Genomic DNA, 26,020 nt, shown 5'->3' on the forward strand with positions numbered 1-26,020 from the left:
CCCTGTCAGTGCTGGTAGGTTACATGTTGGGACTGAATACACAGTAAATACAGCGACCAATTATACTTCCCTTGACAAGGGAGTGGGGAGTAATGAATACACACTTGGAAACCCCTTTAAGACTAAATGGTGACTGAAAAAGTCGATCTGAAATGTATACGGTTACAAAGTAAGAACTTTTTGATAGTTGCAAGGTCGCTTGCGTATTTTTCCCCTTAAAGGAAATAATTTAAGGTGCATTGCGGCAGTGACTTAGGCTACTTTCACACTAGCGTTCGATCGGATCCGTTCTGAACGGATCCGATCATAATAATGCAGACGGATCCGTTCTGAACGGAGCCTCCGTCTGCATTATTTTGGCATATAAAAGCTAAGTGTGAAAATAGCCTCGGACGGATCCGTCCAGACTTTCAATGTAAAGTCAATGGGGGACGGATCCGCTTGAAGATTGAGCCATATTGTGGCATCTTCAAACGGATCCGTCCCCATTGACTTACATTGTAAGTCTGGACGGATCCGCTTGCCTCCGCACGGCCAGGCGGACAGCTGAGCGCTGCAAGCAGCGTTCAGCTGTCCGCCTGTCCGTGCGGAGGCGAGCGGAGCGGAGGCTGAACGCCGCCAGACTGATGCAGTCTGAGCGGATCCGCATCCATTCAGACTGCATCAGGGCTGGACGGAAGCGTTTGGGTCCGCTCGTGAGCCCCTTCAAACGGAGCTCACGAGCGGACAGCCGAACGCTAGTGTGAAAGTAGCCTTACCTTCACTGTGGTGCAGCTTTCAGTCGTTGTGTATTTTGTAGCCTAATGATTTTCCTGTGGCACTGTCAAGAAGAAAAGTGATGGCGCATTGTTAGGATCTGGGACCATCCGAGAACCTGAGAATAGGAACATAAAAAAAACAGCGCTCATCAGATCCCATTGACTACAATGGGGTCCCCTGGGTTTTTGTCATGGTGTCTGTGGAGGACAGGCTTACCTGGACGCTCACTTATCATTCTACTGACTTTACTTAGAATCATTTTATTTCCAGCTGCACGCTAAAGGTCATGTGCTTGTACAGATAACACAAGATTTCTGGTTATTTCAGAGAAAGGACAAGCTGAGGGAACACATGCAGCGCATGCACAATCCGGAGAGAGAAGCCAAGAAAGCAGATCGCACAGGGCGCACCAAAGCATTCAAGCCACGCATCGCCTCCACAGACTATGAAAGCTTCATGTTCAAGTGTCGCGTGTGTATGATGGGCTTCCGGAGAAGGGGCATGTTGGTAGGGAAGATGTCCAGTAATACACTCCTGGTCTCTTTGTGCCCTGTGTTCTCACATGATTAACTCTTGCATGTTCTTATTTCATCTCAGGTCAATCATTTGTCAAAGAGGCATCCAGAAATGAAGATAGATGAAGTTCCTGAGCTCACATTGCCCATTATCAAACCCAACCGCGACTACTATTGTCAGTACTGTGAGAAGGTAAGTCTCAGTACCTCTGCCTGCCTGCCAGGAGATGAGACACTTTAGTATCTATATGGTGATAGAACTTTCTGACTGGCCTGTTTTCCTACTGCAGGTTTACAAAAGCGCCAGCAAGAGGAAGGCACACATCCTGAAGAACCACCCGGGAGCAGAGCTCCCTCCCAGTATCAGAAAGCTCCGTCCTGCCGGACCTGGAGAGCCTGATCCCATGTTGAGTACTCATACCCAACTAACGGGGACAATTGCAACACCCCCAGTTTGCTGCCCACACTGTGCCAAGCAATACAGTAGTAAGGTGAGTGAGATCTTGTTTCTTCCATGACCATGCTAATCTATTAGGCCGGGGCAAGTCGGAAACCTAAATTATTTGCTAATGCTGAAAAGTTGGAAGTAACAAATTACTGTGGGTTTTATGATGCTATTTGGCTTCACTCTTGTATACTACTCTGAGGCTACATGTGGACGCGTTATCTTACAGCTACATACACATGTTTATTTCAGACTAAGATGGTCCAACATATACGTAAGAAACATCCGGAGTTTGCACTGTTGCCCGTCAGCACACAGACTACCATGATAAATGCAGCCCCTACAGTGCTGACAGCTGATGGCGCAAGTGGAGAAACTGTGGTGGTAAGTAGCTGGTGCTTCAGTTATACATGTGACGAAGGTGACCAGTGCGGATTTGATTTCTACACCGCTGCTGTCTTCTTATATAACGACTGTCCTGTAACCTCCTGAAATGCTTTTTCTTCAGACAACAGATCTTCTGACACAGGCAATGACTGAGCTGTCACAGACTCTGACTACAGAATACCGCACAGCCCAGGGTGACTATCAGCGCATACAGTATATCCCAGTGTCACAAGCAACAGCTGGCATGCAGCAACCTCAGCATATACAACTACAGGTGGTGCAGGTTGCCCAGGTAAAATCTGTGCCCTTATGCCATTCACTAAGCAATCTCCTAACATCAAGGATACATTTATGCTGAATTATATAATCTTTTTTTTAATCTCCTATTCAGGCTCCGTCACCCCACCAGACCCAGCATTCCACTGTAGACATGGGGCAGCTGCATGAATCCCAAGGATACAGTCAGCACGCCATCCAGGTCCAGCATATCCAGGTGACTGATCCTTCCCCAGGCACCCAGGCCTCTTCTCAGGTTACCGCACATACTGTTTCTATTCATTAACACTATAGAGATTGATGGGGTTTTCTTTGCCGAATGTTCATGTTTCGGGTTGTGTATTTTCAGGTAGGGGCACAGACTCTCAGTCCCTCATCACAGGAAGCAGAGCAAGAGGTCAGTCCTTCAGACATGCATACCCCGACCTCCCAGACTCAGACCAACTCGACAGTGCAACATGCCTACCTGCAAAGTGGTTGGAACTCTTTCCGAGGTTACCGTAAGTTGTTGAGAGTCTGTTCCTAATCCTCTTGCAACAAACCAAAAGGTGCTTAATGCACTTAGGCTGCTGATAAATGGACAGATGAGCACTTAGACCTACCTCTAATTGGAGGATCTGATAGCAGCTTGTTAATTTTGGATAGCTTTGATTTTTTTTTTTTTTACTAAAGTAGAGTCACGTGCTATTGGTAACTATAATTGCTTGCTTCCAGCTGCAGATTTGGGAGGGAAGTTTCATTTATTGGTTGTGGTATGTGGAGAAGTTAATAATCATTTACTTGATTGTTGTTTAGTTTGCTCTGTTTAATCTTATTTCTTAGCTTCGGAGATCCAGATGATGACATTACCTCAGGGTCAGTATGTCATTACAGAGGCGGCTGTGGGCACCCCGGTTACCCCAGTGAACAGTGGCCAAGTGAAGGTATGTTTATGCAGAATTTATCCCCTTAAATGCTATGTTCACCTTTTGGAGGCAATTTTTGTTTGATTGCATTTTATTCACTTTTGGCTAGAAATCATATTTTCAGTTGATTTTCTTAAAAATAATGAGCCACTCTGTCACAAAGGGTCAACTGTATTTCTAGCTGTGTGACTGGTAGTTTCACTTTGTGCCTAATAACTCTTATCTCTAAGCTACTGAGAGGTCATAAACACTTATTTAAGCCACATTCCTATCAGTAAGATAAGAACTGAGCTATAATGAGTGTTTATAAGGTAAGAGAAAAGAGATAAGGAGCCCAAAATGACAGAAAATCCACAGGCAGCTAGTAGAGCATCTCAGCTATGTACACAAAAAAGGATTCCATATTTTTTTTAATAAACACCAATTTAAAAAATGATTTTTAGCTCAAAATAAGTATAAAACAATAATAATTAAATTTAAAAAATTGCCCCCAAAGGTGTACATAGCCTTTAAAGGGAACCTGTCATCAACTTTATGCTGACCTCACTGAGGGCAGTATAAAATAGTGACAGAAATGCTGATTTCAGCGATGTGCTATTTATGAGCTAAAAGTAAGTGGCTGCCGAGAACAAGCATCATAATCACTGCAGCCTAGGCCTTGAAAAGAGTCAAATCCACCTGAGAAGAGTCCTGGTTATCCCTAATCTCCTGCTCTCCTGCCCATCTGCTGCTGATTGTCAGTTCTCTCCTAGACAGAAAGGGAGAAAACTAGGTAGAAGCCTGTCAGTCATCAGCAGGAAGTCACGAATAACCAGGACTCTTCTCAGGTGGCCGGGACTCTTTTCCAGGCCCAGTCTGCATTGATTGTGAGGTTGGTTCTAGGCAACCACTTACTTTTAACTTATAAATGACAGACCGCTGAAATCAACTCACCTGTCTCTACTTTATGCTGCTGTTAGTATGGGCAGCATAAAGTTGATGACAGGTTCCCTTTAATCCTCCTTTTAGGCTACTTTCACACTTGCGTTTACATTTTCCGGTATTGAGAGTCGGCAGAGGATCTCAATACCAGAGAAAAACACTTCCGTTTTGTTCCCATTCATTGTCAATGTGTTTTTCTTTCCGTTATGGGATGCGGAGCAAAACTGATCCGGCATGACCCACAATGCAAGTCAGTGGTGTTCATATTATCAGTAACGGAAGCGTTTTTGCTGATCCCTGCCGGATCAGGCAAAAACGCAAGTGTTAAAGTAGCCTTAGATGTCATGGACTTGCTAATATGATGTCTGCCTCTTGTAGACACACTACGTCATCTCTGATGGGCAGACCGATCTGGACATGAAGAAGGCTGCTGCTCTAACAGAGGAGGTGGCCACCAACCAAGACCACATGGAGCAAACCTCTGCCAATCCATCACAAACCACACAATACATCATCACCACCACCACCAACATGAACGGGAGCAGTGAGATGCATATCGGCAAGCCCTGATGTGAGGCTGCACATGGACCGCTATAGCAATGGCTCAGAGCCTGTGCTGGGACACCCTCACTACAAGATTTCTGTCGTGTGAACTATGGCAATATATTGTTCTCTCTCACCGCTTTGAAAGAGTCTTAACTGTGACAATTTGCAGCATAGTTTGGCACACACAATTCTGTCACTTTAAACCCATCCTAATACTTCAGGGGTTTACGGGCAGTGGTCTGCCTGTTATCCGGCTGTGCAGCACGGCATCACCTTGCCTTCTCTCATTCCATGTAGTCATGCCCCATAGGTGTACAGTAAAAAGGGGATGAGTTACAACAGCGGTGTGTTCCTAATGGAAAGGTCCAGGTGGTCCTGCGGTCGGCTGTATCAGGTACGGGCATAAACTGAGTGACTGTGGAAAATGATTTTAAAAAGACGCTTCAGCCATTTTGTTTCCCAGTAACGTCATCCTATGGTTGTTCCTCGGGATATACTGGAATCACATGTACAGCATTTGAAAGATTTATTTTTATTTTTTTGCTGCAGTTCTTTTTCTTTTTTTTTTACTTTTAGAAACCTGCAGGATCCTGAAAGCTCGGTTTTATCGACTTGCATTAAATTAATTTTCAGACGTAAGCGTCTCAGGCTTCATTTACGTACGGTATTTCCAAAGTGCCGCCTTGTGTGTGATTACACCAGTATACTGACCAAGTCTTCGAGGGAAGCAGCAGTGTATTGGTTACATGACCATCGCAATGTCGCCTGTTTTCCACTAGAGCCTCTCTGGCTGAACAGGATGCTGGTAAATTCTCCTCCGGTCCCATCTACGCTCGCTTATCAGGGCGACACTGTGGTCCTGACGTCCAGACGTGATGTAATTTCTGTAAATTAATTTTATAATCCCAGAATGATTGACCTCTGTCCCCAAAGTGCAAGATACTGTGAAGATTACGACCTCTCTATAGGTCTGTCCACAAGAGAGGATGGACAGAACTGGAAAGTGTTTTCCGCCTGGTTGGAATCGCCGTTCTCAGTTTCTAAAACAGGAATGTATTTTAACAGTTGTAACTTGAAATGTATGAAAACATATTCCTCTGTTCTACACGTTTTCAAGTATATTTATAAAGTATTTATTTTTACCTGGGCCTCATCCTGCTGCATTAAACATGTTTTTTTTCCATCGTGGATTAGTTCACTGACAGTTTTTGCATTTGGTGTCTCTTGAAGGGTGAAGAAAGCGGCTGTTGTATATTATGATGATGAATCTTTAGCCCCTGTCTTATCAGAGAGGCTCAGGCTGCTGCATTCACCATGCTTTACATTGCAGCTTTGCCTGTTCAGTGAGGGGAAAAAAAGATCATTGGTAAACTTCTCCACACAGACTGAGCAGGGTGAGGCCACGTTCCCACACATTCAGGAGAAAAATGGGAACGCACCTTGGTACAAAGGAAGGTTTGTTTCTAATCCGTGAAGGTTTTGAGTCATAGAAACCATCAACAAGCAGGTGAGCTGCTGCCCGATCTATTTGTGACTCAAAACATATAAACATCTAAGAAATCTGTAGAAAATCCAAGGGACAATATATATCACAAAAATCTCGTATTCAAAGGGCATAAAAGCCAGATTAGCAAAAAACACAAAAAAAAATGTGAATCATACCAAGTCTATATGGATATCGCTGTTGCTTTCTGGTATCAGCGGTTTGTTAGGTGATAGTTCAGCACGGAGGTGGATGGAGCGTGGAACACGCCACCTGCAAGCATGCATGCTATCAACTATAGCTGAACCTGGACATACCCTTATTTTCACCCAGGCAGCCGCCCTGAGGCTAGCATCGGAGCATCTCACGCCAATTGAAGACAGGTACGGCCGCGGCGCAGGCGCAAGATTTTAAATGCAAACAGGCAGGGCCAGCAGAGAACGATCCCGTTCCCTGGCCCTGTCAATCACAATGTGGAGGGGGCGTCTTTACGATCGGAGGATGCGGCTGCTACCAGCAAGTAGCCGCCCTACTTGCTGGTAGCAAGGTAATTAGCATATTTTAAAAGCTTGTTTTCAACTAAATCTACAGGACCAAAATGATTAATTTGATCATGTAGCCATAAATCGCAGTGTAGGGATTATAAGTAAGCAAAAAAAAAAAAAAGGTTTAGTGGGGTGACAGAAGCCCTTTAAAGGGGTTATTCCATGCCTAATGTAAAGGATTCTGGCTGGCTCAGTGTGATGCCTTGGAAGCAGCTTGGGGTGCTGGCTAAAGAGACCAGTCCTGTATGGAGACTGTAACGGACCGCTTCAGCAGACAAGGGGTTAAAATCCGTTTAGGCGATATGCCCCTTTCTGAGAGACAGGCACAGCTACTGCAGAACACCAAACTCCCGAACTGGATACAAAATAGCACTCCAAACTGGAACCTCACGAATAGCTGCTAGCAGACGAACAGGAAAAGCATACAATCAGCTTACACTCCTGGCAATCGGTCTCTAACAGCATACAGGGAATCCCCCCAAGAACGAGACAAGGCTCCGTGTTGAGGGTCAAGCAGTGGTCCGACTGTACTTCAGGTACAGCCTCTTTTATTCATAAAAACAAACATAGTACTGCCCACAGGGTTTTGAAATCCAACCAATCAATATCTTACAACACACACAATGCAAGTACAGCAACCAATCGTTCACGCCCCCTAGAGGACCAGAAGGGAGACTGCGACACAGAACAGATACAACACATCCCCACAATGCATCATGGTTTCCTCCTCTCTGTCCCGGAGACAACCGAGGGCAATCCAATTATCTCTCAGGACAAAGGGAGATCGCCAATACATATGTGGAGACAACAGGACAGACATCACCATTTAAACACACAATGGGATAATAGAACCACACCCAGCATATTCCTCCCAAGCTGACAAGTTACACTTATTATAAATTGTTACAACTTTGTGAGGTTACATTGTCCATACATATAACTTACATCAATTTAAACAGTATAACTTGGGGACAAACCTATCCAAAATTCCCTGGAATAGGTTCAGGGGTTTAAAAGTTAGTATGGGCCATAATCCTGAGGCAAGAGGCGTTTAAACAGGCCTCTCCAAAACCCAGTGGCGAGGTTGGTTTCGCCACAGAGACTTAGGGTGGGTTCACACTTGCGTTATGGCATTCCGTTATAGGTTCCATTAATAACAGAATTCTATGACAAAATGCAAAACAAAAGCCTTTAAGAGGCATTCCGTTTTGATCCGTCATAATAGAAGTCTATAGGCAAACATAGCGGATCCGTCTGGTTTCCGTTATGCAGGACGGAAAACACAATCCTGTCTACAAAGTCTGTTATATTTCGTTATAAACTGAACCTATAACGGAATGCCATAACGCAAATGCGAACCCACCCTACTTATTGGCAGTCCTACTCTGTACTGATGAGGGGCAAGCACCTGAAACAGCTGTCTACGGATGGACATCTGGCCTGGCAATATTCCTTTGACAAATCCCAAGGCTTGTTGGAAAGTTATACTGAAAGGGCAGTTTGTAAGGGCTAGAAGCGTTTGTAGCACAGATGAGGAATATTGTCAGTAACATAGTTTGTAAGGCTGAAGAAAGACATCTGTCCATCCTGTTATCATGCAAGTTGATCCAGAGGAAGGCAAAACAAAAAACCCTGGGGGGTAGAAGCCAATTTTCCTCATTTTAGGGGGGAAAAAACTCCCTGGATTAACAACCCTTCTCAAGAAATCTAATAACTGTAACCTGTAATATTATTTTTTTTAAACATTCTCTTTTTATTAAAGTAGACATCAATAAAGCACATTATCACATGTACTTTGACAATGTAGGAAAAAGGCATGACCAGTGCAACTGGTCTAAATAGCAAATTAGAGCATATCACAAGTATTACCTCAATCAAAAAGACAGCAAGTGGTACATAGACCTGACTTATCATGCATTGTGATATAGCAGGATCCAAACATTAAATTTCCTTCTTGGAAAGAACATAAAATTAAAACACATACCAAAAACAATGGATCATGAACATAATCCTAAGACAAAACCAAAAAGTCGAGTTGGTTCACCTCTAATATCTGATCAGCTATGTTCCGGAGTCTATACACCAGCAAGTGTATGTTTTAGCCCCAGTCATCTACCACGTCACTGTAGTACACGTTCAGACAAACCCTATCCATATTCTCAGATTAGTTCCCCTCAGAGTTGAAAGGCCTCTGATCCCCAAATACTTTCGGATGGGGGTAACTCAAGCTCTCAGTTCCTGATGGGTAGACCTATGCGACAACCAAGGTTGCCAAGTTTTCAGAAACCTCTGTCTGTTGTGAGACTCCCAGCTTGCCAATTCCTCCATTCTACATAAGTGAGTCATTTTCTCGTACCACATGTCTAAACTGGGCGGTTCTGTAGTTCTCCACAATGCTGGGACCAATAACTTGGCGGCTGTAATCATATGTGTCTGTAGGTTATTTTTATTAGGAGTGAAAGTGCCCTCTGGTTTCCACAGTAGAACTAGAGAGGCAGTAAGTGACAAGTTTCCTGTGCAGATCCTATTCATAGAGTCCTCCACTGAATCCCAAAACTGTCTAATTTTTTTGACAATGCCACCATATATGAGAGATGCTGCCCACACCCTCCAAACATCTCCAACACTCACTAGAGCTGATTAAGTGGATTTTTTGGAGGAATTCAGGTGTACGGTACCATCTAGTTAAGGTTTTGAGTGAGTTCTCCTGCACCCTGACACATCTGGAAAAACCATGTGAGTGCGACAAAATAAATGTTCTGCTGGGCTCATCCAGAATTATCCCTAACTCCCTCTCCCATTCTACCTGTAATATTATTACCCTCCAGAAATACATCCAGGTCCTTCTTGAACTCTTTTAGTGAATTCCCCATCACCACCTCCTCAGGCAGAGAGTTCCATAGTCTCACTGCTCTTACCGTAAAGAATCCTCTTCTATGTTTGTGTACAAACCTTCTGTCCCCTCGTCACAGTCCTAGGGATAAATAGATGATGGGAGTGATCTCTGTACTGACCCCTGATATATTTATACATGGTTATTAGATCTCCCCTCAGTCATCTTTTTTCTAAAGTGAATAACCCTAATTTTGATAATCTTTCAGGGTACTGTAGTCCCCCCATTCCAGTTATTTCTTTAGTTGCCCGCCTCTGAACCCTCTCCAGCTCTGCTATGTCTGCCTTGTTCACAGGAGCCCAGAACTGTACACAGTACTCCATGTGTGGTCTGACTAGCGATTTGTAAAGTGGTAGGACTATGTTCTCATCACGGGCATCTATGCCCCTTTTGATGAACTGGCGCGTTACCCTTGCACTGCTGCGGTCATCATGTGCGGTACCCTTAGTGGTCCCGGGTGTCCCCAGACAACCTACAGCTATCAGCCTACAGCAGGGCATGGTGGGAGTTGTAGTTTTGCAACAGCTGGAGGGTTGCAGGGGTTCGGCTATCGGTGACTGCCAGACCCCTGCAGCTGATCGGAGGATCAGCACGCCGTACCTGTACGGCGATGGTATTTCAGAACCAGTTCCCAGCGCCGTACATGTACCTACAGGTGAAATAGTAAGAGCCCGAATTATGCAGCTTCAGCACTTTTTTGTAGTGTAGGGCAGATTGCCCCACATAAGTGGAGTTTACAGAATGGTTAAATAAATGATACAATGTGAAATGCCTTGGTTTTTAAATACTATATGTATGTCTGTGATTGTATTGGCTCTATGCTATTGCTCTGATGTACAGTTAGGTCCATAAATATTGGGGCATCAACGCAATTCTAACATTTTTGGCTCTATACACCACCACAATGGATTTGAAATTACACGAACAAGATGTGCTTTAACTGCAGACTGTCAGCTTTAATTTGAGGGTATTTACATCCAAATCAGGTGAACGGTGTAGGAATTACAACAGTTTGCATATGTGCCTCCCACTTGTTAAGGAACCAAAAGTAATGGGACAATTGGCTTCTCAGCTGTTCCATGGCCAGGTGTGTGTTATTCCCTCATTATCCCAATTACAACGAGCAGATAAAAGGTCCAGAGTTCATTTCAAGTGTGCTATTTGCATTTGGAATCTGTTGCTGTTAACTCTCAAGCTGAGATCCAAAGAGCTGTCACTATCAGTGAAGCAAGCCATCATTAGGCTGAAAAAACAAAACAAACCGATCAGAAAGATAGCAAAAACATTTGGCGTGGCCAAAACAACTGCTTGGAACATTCTTAAAAAGAAGAAACGCATTGGTGAGCTCAGCAACACCAAAAGACCCGGAAGACCACGGTAAAGAATTGTGGTGGATGACCGAAGAATTCTTTCCCTGGTGAAGAAAACACCCTTCACAACAGTTAGCCAGATCAAGAACACTCTCCAGGAGGTAGGTGTATGTGTGTCAAAGTCAACAATCAAGAGAAGACTTCACCAGAGTGAATACAGAGGGTTCACCACAAGATGTAAACCATTGGTGAGCCTCAAAAACAGGAAGGCCAGATTAGAGTTTGCCAAACGACATCTAAAAAAGCCTTCACAGTTCTTGAACAACATCCTATGGACAGATGAGACCAAGATCAACTTGTACCAGAGTGATGGGAAGAGAAGAGTATGGAGAAGGAAAGGAACTGCTCATGATCTTAAGCATACCACCTCATCAGTGAAGCATGGTGGTGGTAGTGTCATGGCGTGGGCATGTATGGCTGCCAATGGAACTGATTCTCTTGTATTTATTGATGAGGTGACTGCTGACAAAAGCAGCAGGATGAATTCTGAAGTGTTTCGGGCAATATTATCTGCTCATATTTAGCCAAATGCTTCAGAACTCATTGGACGGCGCTTCACATTGCAGATGGACAATGACCCAAAGCATACTGCAAAAGCAACTAAAGAGTTTTTTAACGGAAAGAAGTGGAATGTTATGCAATCACCTGACCTGAATCTGATTGAGCATGCATTTCACTTGCTGAAGACAAAACTGAAGGGAAAATGCCCCAAGAACAAGCAGGAACTGAAGACAGTTGCAGTAGAGGCCTGGCAGAGCATCACCAGGGATGAAACCCAGCATCTGGTGATGTCTATGCGTTCCAGACTTCAGGCTGTAAATGACTGCAAAGGATTTGCAACCAAGTATTAAAAAGTGAAAGTTAGATTTATGATTATTCTGTCCCATTACTTTTGGTCCCTTAACAAGTGGGAGGCACATATGCAAACTGTTATAATTCCTACACCGCTCACCTGATTTGGCTGTAAATATCCTCAAATTAAAGCTGACAGTCTGCAGTTACAGTACATCTTGTTCGTTTCATTTCAAATCTATTGTGGTGGTGTATAGAGCCAAAAATGTTAGAATTGTGTCGATGTCCCAATATTTACGGACCTGACTGAATATTCATGTAACATTTTAACTGTTCGCTATTTAATAGTTGGTAGCATGCATGCTTGAGAAAGGGGGTGAAGACTCGCAAAATGTCGCCGATGGCGTGCTCTATACGCCACCAACCTCCGTGCTGAACTATCACCTAACAAACCGCTGATACCAGAAAGCAACGGCGATATCCACATAGACTTGGTATGATTTTTGTGATTATTTTGGTCCCCTTGCACTTTTTATATTGATTCACTGAGCAAGGATTGACGGATCCTGTAAGCAAGGACGTAAGCGGTTTGGATTGATTTGGCAGCGTATTGACTGCATAGTGCATATTTGACTGAGGTATTCTCATCTAAGACATCTTTGTCATATCTACAGGGTAGGGCCTCTTGCACACAACTGTATGGCTTTTTCAATATTTTGCGGTCCGTAAAAAATATGGATGACGTCCGTGTGCATTCCGTTTTTTGCGGAACGGTACAGCTGGCCCCTGATAGAACAGTACTATCCTTGTCCATTATGCGGACAATAATAGGACATGTTCTATCTTTTGAACGGAAAGGAAATACAGAAACGTAATTTGTTGTTGTTGTTTTTTTTTTTTAGTTAAATTAGTCTTTATTTCAATTTCATAGAAAAAACATCCAGAAAACACATTATTCTAATAGTAAAAGAACATAGATATTAACAATTCATAATTGTAATTTATCTTTATCTATACCCTCCCACTACCCATAGGAAGAGGGGGGGGACGTGAAAAAAAAAAAACATCCAGCCCTAGAGCAACCAGTTTTTCCATACTTCCTCAAGATTTTGTGATTTTTTTAGTATAACTCTCCATTGCACGTTCTTCTATAATTAAGTTATCTATTGCTTTTCTTCACTGTCCCACTGTCGGTGGATCTGCCGTTATCCATTTCCTAAGTATAAGAAGTCTGGCTTGGAATAATACTTTATTCAGAACCAATCGTATTTTTTTTATCTAACTTCAAATGTTCAGTTGCCCCTAAAACACAGATTACTGGGTCATTGGGCAGCTGAACTTTCAGACGCAAAAATACGATTTCTGCTATTTCTGTCCAATATCTAAAAAGTTTGGGGCATCTCCAAAAGCAATGTATTAAATCGGCTTTCTCCTCCCAACATTTTGGACACTTATCTGACTCCCTCACACCCATTCTTTTCAACATCCATGGAGATCGATGTAATCTATGCAGTATGAAAAATTGTGAGATCTTGTGTGAACCCCTGTCAGAGACCCTCGCATAGTTTCTAAGGGCATCTCTCCATTTCTCTTCCGTAAAAGATTCTAGTTCTTTCTCCCATTTTTTTACGGCGGGCATTATAATCCTTTTTTTCTTTCCCTCCATTAAAATCCCATATCTCCTTGCGGTTATTCCTCCTCCTTCCCCTCCTCTAATAAATTTATCCAGCATATCCGATTTTTCCCTTCTATACCTATCATCTTGCTCCACTGTCCGCAGCGCATTCCTAAGCTGAAAATATTTATACATATCTCTATGGGGAATCCCAAATTCCGTTACCATTGTATTAAAGTCCTTCAGATTGTCTTCCTCAAAGATCTGATCTATGTATTTCATTCCTTTTTTTCCCAGTCTATATAAACCCTGATCGTTTCTAGTTCCTTTAAATTAAGATTTTTCCAAATCGGTGTATAATGCAAAAACCCTTTAATCTCTAATATTTTTTTAATTTCCCCCCATACGTATTCTATTAAGTTTAGTATTCTTTTACCGATATTTTTTTTCCCAGAAAACCTGATTCTAACACCTCTAAGTGATTCCACTCCTCTTTCCATCCCCATCTATTTATTTCTTGACTACCCACCAAACTTTCTAAACTACCCTTTATATTCCCATGTTGTGTTATTAGATAATAGAAAAAAAAATTAGGAACCGCTAATCCTCCCTCCCGTACTGGAAGCTGAAGGACTTCTTTCCTTATCCGAGGGATAGCTCCCTTCCAAATAAATTCCCCCATAAGGCTATCCAATAGCTTAAAAATATTCTGTGATATTCTCACTGGAGCATTTTACATATACCCATGCTGGGTGAGAAAAATATCTTGGTCAAATGCCAACTTTGTATAAAAAAATTGGAAAAGTTGTCTTTTGCCAAGATATTTCTCTCACCCAGCATGGTTATATGTAAAATGAGACCCCCAAACACATTCCCCAACTTCTCCTGAGTACGGCGATACCAGATGTGTGACACTTTTTTGCAGCCAAGGTGGGCAAAGGGGCACATATTCCAAAGTGCACCTTTCGGATTTCACCGGTCATTTTTTACACATTTTGATTGCAAAGTTCTTCTCACACATTTGGGCCCCTAAATTGCCAGGGCAGTATAACTACCCCACAAGTGACCCCATTTTGGAAAGAAGACACCCCAAGGTATTCCGTGAGGGGCATGGCAAGTTCCTAGAATTTTTTGTCGCAAGTTAGTGGAATATGAGACTTTGTAAGAAAAAAATAAAAATACAAAATCATCATCATTTTCCGCTAACTTGTGACAAAAAATAAAAAGTTCTATGAACTCACTATGCCCATGAGCGAATACCTTAGGGTGTCTACTTTCCGAAATGGGGTCATTTGTGGGGGTTTTCTACTGTCTGGGCATTGTAGAACCTCAGGAAACAGGTGCTCAGAAAGTCAGAGCTGTTTCAAAAAGCGGAAAGTCACATTTTTGTACCATAGTTTGTAATCCCCACCCTGCACAGATTGCTCTAGGGTGGGGATTACTTTCTCCATCTCACCTCGTATAACCATAACATCAGTTTGCACTGCCCCGAGCTGCGTTACCAAATTGCCCATTAGATTTTCCATCCGCGAAACAGTGCATAGTATGTCCTGCACCATTCTTACATCTGTTTCTGTATATGTCACTGGCGTTCCCCTCTCCCCCTCGGGTGTCATCTCATGTGTTGGGCCCTGAAGTCTGGCATCTGCAGTTTTTTCTTTTTGTGGGGATCTAGGCTCAGGTGAATTCGGGACCAAATATTTATTTAAACCCTGTTGTTTGGATCCACTTTCTAGCCCTGTTACTGATCGCCTGGCGGTACTCCCTGTAGGGCCACGCTGTTCCTCCCTTCTTTTTGATGGCATTTTAAGTTTTTAACCTTCCCTCCCCCCTTACTATATAAGCCCTTGGGAAAGAGTCTCTTTTATTCCCTTCTCTTCCTCCTCTCTCCCTTCCCCCTACCTATTTTATCAGACAATTAGTTACAACAACACATTGTTAATAGGAGTCAGGGAGAAAGAAGAGAAAAGGAGAAAAAAATAAATAAAAATAATTAAGAGAAAAAAAAACAACTTACAGACACTTACTAAGACAGAGTATAAACCCTGTTAACACAGTGATAGAACAAAATATAAACCCCTTTTCAGATTAGTCACAAAGATCAAGACAGAACACAAGACAGTAAATTAGTCCATATTTAGACACTAGTTAGTCCAGAAGAGGAAAAAAGAGAAGGAAAAAATAAAAAAATCTGTGATGTTAATTAGACCTTGAGCCTGAGCCTCTCGAAAGAGTTAAGGTCCAAAGGCCTATAATCCAGGCATATGGGAAAGCGTGGTTAGTCCAGAGAAGTTTAATGGAGTTAGTCTAACTTTAAACCTGTAGTAGGGAGCGACTCTTCTAGAGGGTTTAGAATCCAAGATCCGGACCCCCAAAGCTCTCCTTTTTTTTTTTTTTTTTCCTTTTTCTCGTTTAATCCGTTCCAGTGCAATCCAACCTTGATAACCTCACCCAAACCCCTATCAGAGCGGGTACCAGCGTCCGCAGCCAATCAATCAGCGGTGACCTGGAACCACGTGCCAATAATCAATGCCACAACAGTTAGCTGACTGCCACTCGGTCGGCTGGAGTCTCAGGGATCATACCCACAATCAGAGATCATAGCCACAGTTATAGCAATAATAAGCCAATAAGTATCAACAAGCTGAAATCACAGGAGAGTAAATTCCTACGGTACTGGCAAATTTATCACAGAACTTTCATGTGTGTCTCATTCATCTGAGGGGGGGGGGCTTGCAGGACTATGTGGTCGCCACCAAAACCAACCAGATTCTGGAATATGATACTGATTTAATCAACTACATATGAATGTACCATGACATTTTGGACTCTAGACAACGTGCCAAATGACTCCCCGCACCCTGTTCTCTACAGAAGAAGCCCAGAAGGAGGCAAGACCAGCTACACTCCCACTATCGATCTCCTCTGTAGCTTTTCCACTCCGGTCGCAGAGCTCACCACCCAGGCAAACCTCCAACAACAGCAGCTTTCAGCAGAGGCGGCAGCAGTAGACAGGGACCTCGGATACAGCAGGCGGAATCGAGCTCTCGAATAGAGGCAGGCGACAAACGGGGGTCAGCGTCCGGGACATCCGATCCAAACGGCGGCACTCACAGACGCCATCTCAAGCGATCCGGCAGTCCAGCTGGTATCAAGCGGCGAGCGGTATCAAGCGGCGAGAGGCCAGTGTGCCGGGACGGCGGGGGGCGGAGCCTAGCGTAAGACGTCCAACGCTCCCATATACCAGTCCTTAAAAGGACTTTTGTGGCCCTATTAGCTAGCGTTTCGTGTCCCTAACAGCCTGTTCCTGCTCCACACAGCAACCTTGTTTCCGTAATTTGTGGAATCACAATCACTTCTTTAGGAATTAGGGTCCATTCACAAAGTCCGTGGTGCATTGCGGATCCGCAATACACCCGGCCGGCACCCCCCCATAGAACTGCCTATTCTTGTTGACAATTGCGGACAAGAATAGGACATCTTCTATTTCTTTGCGGAGCCGCAGCCCGGATGCTTGGGGCCGCTCTCCGGAAATGCGGATGGGGAGAGCACATAGTGTGCTCTCCGCATCCCATTCTGCCCCATTGAGAATGAATGGGTCCGCACCTGTTCCTGATATTGCGAAACTGATGCGGACCCATCTGCGGGAATGGAGCCTAACAGAAAGAACATAGCACAGTGAGCTCTTCTATTTGCATAAACCCAGCTACCTCTTGCAGCCTTGATGCGGGACAGGGTCCGAAATCTGTCCGATATTTATAGCATAACGTGTATATGTGATAAGTGTCAGATGAGAATATCCCTTTAAAGAGGATGGCAGTGCAAAGTTATTGATGACCTATCTTCAGGATAGGGCAGTGATGGCTAACCTCCGGCACTCCAGCTGTGGTGAAACTACGACTCCCAGCGTACTTCAGTCATTTCTATGGAGTTCTGAGAACAGCCAAGCAAGTGTACATCTTGGGAGTTGTAGTTTTACCACAGCTAGAGTGCTGGAGGTTAGCCATCACAGGGATAGGGCATCAATATCAGATTATCTAACTCCCAGCACCCCCACCGATCAGCTGTTTGAAGCGGTAACTGCACTCTGGGGAGTGCTGGTTCCACTTTAAAATTACCCGTGTGTTGCCTAGTTTGTTAAGGCGGCACAGTGTAATTACAACTACTCAGTCCCATTCAAGTGAATGGGACAAGCAGTTGTAATTAGACTGCACTGCCGCTGCTAAGGAGACTGTGCACAAGAAAAGGAACCAGTGCTCACAGAGTGCCGCTATCCCGTCAAACAGATAATCGGCAGGGGTGCTGGGAGTAGGACCCCGCCGATCTGATATTTAAGACATCTGTGTTGGTTCTATGTTCATATGTGTTCGCGTTGCTGAGAAAAATTATGTTTTAATATATGCAAATGGACCTCTAGGAGCAACGGGGGCGTTACCATTACACCTAGATGCTCTCTCTGCAACTGCCACACCCTCTGCATTTTGACAGGACCAGGCAGTGAAAAAATCATCATGCATGGCCTTGTCAATCAAAGTGGAGAGGGCGCATATATTCTAAAGTAATGCAGGCACATATGAACATGGGACCAACCAAGATGCCTTCAGCTGCCAAGCGCACATGTAACAGGTCAGCCAGTTTTATAGGCACAAATCTGCTGACAGAAGCCCTTTAACCACCTCCGGACCGCCTAACGCAGATGTGCGGTCCGGAGGTGGCAGCCCTGCGCAGGTCACGCATATACGCGTCATCTCGCGAGGGCCGGGATTTCCTGTGAACGCGCGCACACAGGCGCGCGCGCTCACAGGAACGGAAGGTAAGCGAGTGGATCTCCAGCCTGCCAGCGGCGATCGCTCGCTGGCAGGCTGGAGATCCGAATTTTTTAACCCCTAACAGGTATATTAGACGCTGTTTTCATAACAGCGTCTAATATACCTCCTACCTGGTCCTCTGGTGGTCCCTTTTGTTAGGATCGACCACCAGAGGACTCAGGTAGCTCAGTACAGTCGCACCAAACACCACACTACACTACACCCCCCCCCTCACTTATTAACCCCTTATAAACCCCTGATCACCCATGATCACCCCATATAAACTCCCTGATCACCCCCCTGTCATTGATCACCGCCCTGTCATTGATCACCCCCCTGTCAGGCTCCGTTCAGACGTCCGTATGATTTTTACGGATCCACGGATACATGGATCGGATCCGCAAAAAGCATACGGACGTCTGAATGGAGCCTTACAGGGGGGTGATCAATGACAGGCGGGTGATCACCCATATACACTCCCTGATCACCCCCTGTCATTGATCACCCCCCTGTCATTGATCACCCCCCTGTAAGGCTCCATTCAGACGTCCGCATGATTTTTACGGATCCATGGATCGGATCCGCAAAACACATGCGGACGTCTGAATGGAGCCTTACAGGGGGTGATCAATGACAGGCGGGTGATCACCCATATACACTCAGCAGCTTGTGTTTTGTGGATCCGATCCATGTATCCATGGATCCGTAAAAAGCATGCGGATGTCTGAATGGAGCCTTACAGGGGGGGTGATCAGTGACAGGGGGGTGATCACCCTGATCACCCCCTGTCATTGATAACCCCCCTGTAAGGCTCCATTCAGACGTCCGCATGTGTTTTGTGGATCCGATCCATGTATCCGTAAAAATCATGCGGATGTCAGAATGGAGCCTTACAGGGGGGGGGTGATCAGTGACAGGGGGGTGATCACCCTGATCACCCCCTGTCATTGATAACCCCCCTGTAAGGCTCCATTCAGACGTCCGCATGTGTTTTGCGGATCCGATCCATGGATCCGTAAAAATTATACGGACGTCTGAATGGAGCCTTACAGGGGGGTGATCAATGACAGGGGGGTGATCAGGGAGTCTATATGGGTGATCACCCCCCTGTCATTGATCACCCCCCCCCCCCCCCCCCCTGGTAAGGCTCCATTCAGACATTTTTTTTGGCACAAGTTAGCGGCAATTTTTTGTTTGTTTTTGTTTTTTCTTACAAAGTCTCATATTCTACTAACTTGTGTCAAAAAATAAAATCTCACATGGACGCACCATACCCCTCACGGAATCCAAATGCGTAAACATTTTTAGACATTTATATTCCAGACTTCTTCTCACGCTTTAGGGCCCCTAAAAAGCCAGGGCAGTATAAATACCCCACATGTGACCCCATTTCGGAAAGAAGACACCCCAAGGTATTCCGTGAGGGGCATATTGAGTCCATGAAAGATTGAAATTTTTGTCCTAAGTTAGCGGAAAGTGAGACTTTGTGAGAAAAAAACTAAAAAAATCAATATCCGCTAACTTATGCAAAAAAAAAAAATTCTAGGAACTCGCCATGCCCCTCATTGAATACCTTGGGGTGTCTTCTTTCCAAAGTGGGGTCACATGTGGGGTATTTATACTGCCCTGGCTTTTTAGGGGCCCGAAAGTGTGAGAAGAAGTCTGGGATCCAAATGTCTAAAAATGCCCTCCTAAAAGGAATTTGGGCCCCTTTGCGCATCTAGGCTGCAAAAAAGTGTCACACATGTGGTACCGCCGTACTCAGGAGAAGTTGGGGAATGTGTTTTGGGGTGTCATTTTACATATACCCATGCTGGGTGAGAAAAATATCTTGGTCAAATGCCAACTTTGTATAAAAAAATGGGAAAAGTTGTCTTTTGCCAAGATATTTCTCTCACCCAGCATGGGTATATGTAAAATGACCCCCAAAACACATTGCCCAACTTCTCCTGAGTAAGGCGTCTCCTGTGTGACACTTTTTTGCTGCCAAGGTGGGCAAAGGGGCACATATTCCAAAGTGCACCTTTCAGATTTTGCAGGCCATTTTTTACACATTTTGATTGCAAGGTACTTCTCACACATTTGGGCCCCTAAATTGCCAGGGCAGTATAACTACGCCACAAGTGACCCCATTTTGGAAAGAAGACACCCCAAGGTATTCCGTGAGGGGCATGGCGAGTTCCTAGAATTTTTTATTTTTTGTCACAAGTTAGCGGAAAATTATGATTTATTTTTTTCTCTTTTTTCCTTACAAAGTCTCATATTCCACTAACTTGCGACAAAAAATAAAAAATTCTAGGAACTCGCCATGCCCCTCACGGAATACCTTGGGGTGTCTTCTTTCCAAAATGGGGTCACTTGTGGCGTAGTTATACTGCCCTGGCAATTTAGGGGCCCATATGTGTGAGAAGTACTTTGCAATCAAAATCTGTAAAAAATGACCGGTGAAATCCGAAAGGTGCACTTTGGAATATGTGCCCCTTTGCCCACCTTGGCATCAAAAAAGTGTCACACATCTGGTATCGCCGTACTCAGGAGAAGTTGGGGAATGTGTTTTGGGGTGTCATTTTACATATACCCATGCTGGGTGAGAGAAATATCTTGGCAAAAGACAACTTTTCCCATTTTTTTATACAAAGTTGGCATTTGACTAAGATATTTTTCTCACCCAGCATGGGTATATGTAAAATGACACCCCAAAACACATTCCCCAACTTCTCCTGAGTACGGCAATACCAGATGTGTCACACTTTTTTGCTGCCAAGGTGGGCAAAGGGGCACATATTCCAAAGTGCACCTTTCGGATTTTGCAGGGCATTTTTTACACATTTTGATTGCAAAGTTCTTCTCACACATTTGGGCCCCTAAATTGCCAGGGCAGTATAACTACCCCACAAGTTACCCAATTTTGGAAAGAAGACACCCCAAGGTATTCCGTGAGGGGCATGGCGAGTTCCTAGAATTTTTTATTTTTTGTCGCAAGTTAGTGGAATATGAGACTTTGTAAGGAAAAAAGAAAAAAAATGAAAAATCATCATTTTCCGCTAACTTGTGACAAAAAATAAAAAATTCTAGGAACTTGTCACATTTTCCGCTAACTTGTGACAAAAAATAAAAAGTTCTATGAACTCACTATGCCCATCAGCGAATACCTTAGGGTGTCTACTTTCCGAAATGGGGTCATTTGTGGGGGTTTTCTACTGTCTGGGCATTGTAGAACCTCAGGAAACATGACAGGTGCTCAGAAAGTCAGAGCTGTTTCAAAAAGCGGAAATTCACATTTTTGTACCATAGTTTGTAAATGCTATAACTTTTACCCAAACCATTTTTTTTTTTTGCCCAAACATTTTTTTTTTTATCAAAGACATGTAGAACAATAAATTTGGCGAAAAATTTATATATGGATGTCGTTTTTCTTGCAAAATTTTACAGCTGAAAGTGAAAAATTACATTTTTTTGCAAAAAAATCGTTACATTTTGATTAATAACAAAAAAAGTAAAAATGTCAGCAGCAATAAAATACCACCAAATGAAAGCTCTATTAGTGAGAAGAAAAGGAGGTAAAATTCATTTGGGTGGTAAGTTGCATGACCGAGCGATAAACGGTGAAAGGAGTGTAGTGCCGAAGTGTAAAAAGTGCTCTGGTCATAAAGGGGGTTTCACCTAGCGGGGCTGAAGTGGTTAAAAAGCCGGGGTAACAGAGGGTTAAAGAGTCAGATTCCTGGCAGGCCAATATTCAGAGACGAATGCACACAAAAAGAATATCCAATCCATTAATAGCAGCTTTTGTTAGTCAACCAAACAAAATCCTCCCATTAATAAAAACACCTTTATTGATATTAGTATTAAAAATAAATTCCCCTATATCATCAAATAATACAAAGAATAATATGGGAGTACTAGTAAGATTCGTGCTAATGGACCAAGGGGATGAATGCAAGACACATGCAATAAAGCAGGCATCCTCAAACTGCGGCCCTCCAGCTGTTGCAAAACTACAACTCCCAGCATGCCCAAACAGCCTACAGGTATCAGCCTACAGCAGGGCATTGTGGGAGTTGTAGTTTTACAACAGCTGGAGGGCCGCAGTTTGAGGATGCCTGCAATAAAGAATACACGTGTTTATTTCTAACGGTGATCTGTTTTCCCTTAGTCCTAATAGCAACACAATAATTGGGTATTTTTGCCCCTGTGTACTAATAGGACAAATTAACTTGAACACTCTGAGCCTATATAAAGACATCTAGCCCTCCCTACCTTGTGTTTATAAATAAAAAAATATATACTTAGAATGGGAAGCTTGTGCTGCTGTTAGGACTAAGGAAAACAGATTAAAGGAGTTATCAAATTTCTTTAAACCTCCCCACATATACCGGGCCCTTCACCAGTAATATACTTACGCCGTTCCCTGCGGCGCTCCTGGTCCCCGCACTGCCGTTGCTGCTTCTCCCTGCACACGGAGGAAAACATCCGGTGTCGGGTGGAGCAGCCAACGGCAGACGGGGACAAGCCTCCCTAGTGTCACCAGCAATGCTGGGCAAGAAGTAGCAAAAGGTGACCCCATAGGAAGACCCCTCTTATGTGGAAGAACTCAAAATCAACCGTCCAAGAAAAGTTTCCTCCTGGAACCGGAAATTCAACATACAATGCAACCTCCAAGCTGCATATCAAATCAGACCCAGCAGGACCAGACTTTATTCATCCCAAGAGGTGGACACTGCTGTAGTGCAGGGGGCTCTAACAAAATTAGGTGGATCAGAGTTCTGAATATAGTAAGCAAATTGTAGCCATAAACTCTCTACCAAGGGTTGGTAAGGTAGTTCTTAAGCATTTGTTTCTCCCAGAAATGATTAAGCGCTCAACCGGCCTGATCTCTTTATTCTGTCACATGACAGCTGCAGCCAATCACTGGCCATAGCAGTGACCTGTCAACTGTGCGGCATGTCACCCAGTCCTGTACTGCATGGTCACCGCTGAGGCCTATGATTGGCTGCAGCAGTCACATTATGCTCCTCAACATGATCTTGATTCCCAGAGTCCTGGGACCTATCAAGGTGGCCGTGGAGCGATGCAGCCGGAATCCAGCGGCAGGGATCAGGTAAATACGAACCACACTGCAGGTACAGTGACTCTGAAGAGATCTGTTAAAAAGATTAGTCTTGGATAACCCCTTGAAAGCTGAGCATACACACTAAGTAGCTGTCAGCCGACTCCCTACCAAATCCTCCATACACATACATGTTCGGTTCAGCCGCACATGGTATGCGCATTCTATGGGGACAGTGGAGAAAGCTACTGACAGTTTTGGCAGCAGCTTAGCTCCTGGGAGAACAGAAGGAGTAGACGAAAATATTGATGGCGCCCGATCATTCTCTTCCATGACATCATCTGTTAGGGCTCATCCTTGCGGTCTGCAAATTGCGCATCCGCAAAACACAGATGGCGTCCGTGTGCGTTCTGGAATTTGCGGAACTGCGCGGACAGACATTATTATAACTGCCTATTCTTGTCCACAAAACGGACAAGAATAGGACAGGTTATATATTTTTTTGTGGACCACAGAGCAATGGATGTGGAAAGCACATGGAGTGCTCTCCACATCTTTTGCGGCCCCGTTGAAGTGAATGGGTCCGCATCCAAGCCGCAAATACTGCGGCTCGGATGCGGACCAAAACAACGGCCGTGTGAATGAGGCCTTAGAGTGAAACATTAGGGTCCATTCACACGTCCGCAAAATGGATCCGCATCCGTTCCGCAATTTTGCGGAACGGGTGCAGACCCATTCATTTTCAATGGGGCCGGAATGTGCTGTCCGCATCCACATTTGCGGATCCGCACTTCCGCATCCGTGCTTCCGTTTCTGCAAAAAAATAGAACATGTCCTATTCTTGTCCGCAATTGCGGACAAGAACAGGCATATTCTATTAGTGCCGGCAATGTGCGGTCCGCAAAATGCGGAACGCACTTTGCCGCTTTCCGTGTTTTGCGGATCCGTGGCTCCGTGTATCCGCAAAACACATTGCGGACGTGTGAATGGAGCCTTAGAGTGACGGACGAAAAACACAAGGTGAGGAGGGCTTATATGGGCTCAGGCTGCTCTAGTTAATTAGTGATTCATAAAAAATAAATTATCAGTCCTACTAGTACACGGGGCAGAAATACCCCATTATTGTGCTTCTGGTGGTATGTAAGGGAAATAGCTTTACATACACCAACACAGCTAGCACTATAGCAATGAAGAAATACACGCATGCTTCCCTCAGTACTTGCTTGCTTGTCCATCCACCACATTTAAGTTCCAGAAGGTGTTTGCCGTCAGCAGAGCGCAATTACACACCACAATCTGTCGCCTGCAAATGACTTTGAAACCTGTTGAAAGATTTAAATGCTCGTTCATCGGGCAATCCGCGGCAGTATTACGGCTGTTTCACACGAGCGAGTCCATTGCGGGAATTAAGCTCTGTGTGTGAGCGTGATCCTCCGCTCTGGACTTGCAATAGCGCAGGTCATTATCATGATTTATAATGCTATGTGACCCTATGGCTGCCCGTATTGTGGCCTGCAAACAGCGTCACGGATGCGGACCCAATTTGGAAGGTGCGGAACGGAGGCACGGAACCCCACGGAAACACTATGGAGTGCCTCCGCACCGCAAAAAAAAAAAAAAAAGGACATTCTATTTTTTGGCGGTGCGGACGGATCATGGACCCATTCAAGTTGAATGGGTCTGGATCTGCCTGCGGAATCCGCACGGATGTTGCCCGTGCATTGGGGATGGCAAATTGTGGTCCCCAGTGCATGAGTCCTCATAGTGACATAAAGCTGTGAGTATGATCCTGTATAGTGCTGAGCAAACTTCTGTTTTCAAGTTCAGGATTTCTAAGAATTCCGTTATTGATACCATAGCGGAATCCATAACGGAATTCTTAGATAAAACACAGAGAAAGAATGCACCAAACAGATATAACACTGACTATACTGGCAAGACACAAATGAAGATATTAAAAGCTGAGACTTTAGCCAATATATACCAGTGATGGATATATCGGAGCCCATCATGCACCACGTCACGGTTCTCAGCATGGCAAGGGGTCCTAACCGCTGCTCTAACTATGGTGTGAACACGGTCTGGGGGTGATATAATTCAGCTCGCAGCAAAGCTTCCCACAAACGCCCAGCATGAATGCTGCGGTTGTGCAATGTGAATGAAGCCAGGCTGCAAGCCACACCGACACCAGACCATGTGATGGAGGTGACCAGGTGCAAAGGAGTGTTTAAATGCCAGGTAAAGGCAGACACACTCGAATCTAGCAAAGCAGAAAACGAAAAACAAAAAAATTCTTAGATAACCCGAACCTTGTTCGCCGAACTTGAGAACAGAAGATCGCTCATCCCTAATCCTGTAGCAATAAGGTCAAGCGGAGGCACATAGCGTTACACATCATTATAATGCCTTGCGCTCCTGCAAGTCCAAAACGGAGCATCACGCTCACACACAGAGCACGACTTCCGCAATGGACTCGCTGGTGTGAAACATCCCTTACACTGCCAGATGATCGCTAACAAGCGTTACTATGAATACTCATTCGCGATCATCTGGCAGACAATCTGCCAGAGCCTTTACCCCTGAACTGTTTCCTTGTACCTGCCTGACAGCAGAGGTGCTGCCCTGACAATGGTGCTCCCAACCAACAGGACCAGGAGTCTGCAGCCTCTGGCACTTCAGTTGTTGTGAAACTACGACTCCCAGCATGCACACT

The 26,020-nt window shown here is 44.4% G+C and overlaps 1 protein-coding gene across 3 annotated transcripts in view; it reads left to right on the forward strand.

The window, feature by feature from the left end:
• PRDM10 (PR/SET domain 10) overlaps positions 1-5,901 on the forward strand; it is a 51,257-nt gene extending 45,356 nt beyond the window's left edge. For 2 of the 3 annotated variants that reach the window (XM_044281741.1, XM_044281742.1), the window contains exons 15-23: positions 1,087-1,266; positions 1,357-1,467; positions 1,565-1,765; positions 1,972-2,103; positions 2,228-2,398; positions 2,498-2,638; positions 2,732-2,882; positions 3,205-3,305; positions 4,587-5,901. In XM_044281741.1, coding sequence (XP_044137676.1) covers positions 1,087-1,266; positions 1,357-1,467; positions 1,565-1,765; positions 1,972-2,103; positions 2,228-2,398; positions 2,498-2,638; positions 2,732-2,882; positions 3,205-3,305; positions 4,587-4,778 — 1,380 coding nt within the window. In that variant the 3' untranslated portion in view covers positions 4,779-5,901. The remainder of the gene's footprint in view (positions 1-1,086; positions 1,267-1,356; positions 1,468-1,564; positions 1,766-1,971; positions 2,104-2,227; positions 2,399-2,497; positions 2,639-2,731; positions 2,883-3,204; positions 3,306-4,586) is intronic. The other variant, XM_044281743.1, reaches the window with a different exon arrangement.
• Positions 5,902-26,020: the final 20,119 nt, after the last annotated feature.

Source organism: Bufo gargarizans, chromosome 2, assembly GCF_014858855.1.
Source record: "Bufo gargarizans isolate SCDJY-AF-19 chromosome 2, ASM1485885v1, whole genome shotgun sequence".
NCBI lineage: Eukaryota > Metazoa > Chordata > Amphibia > Anura > Bufonidae > Bufo > Bufo gargarizans.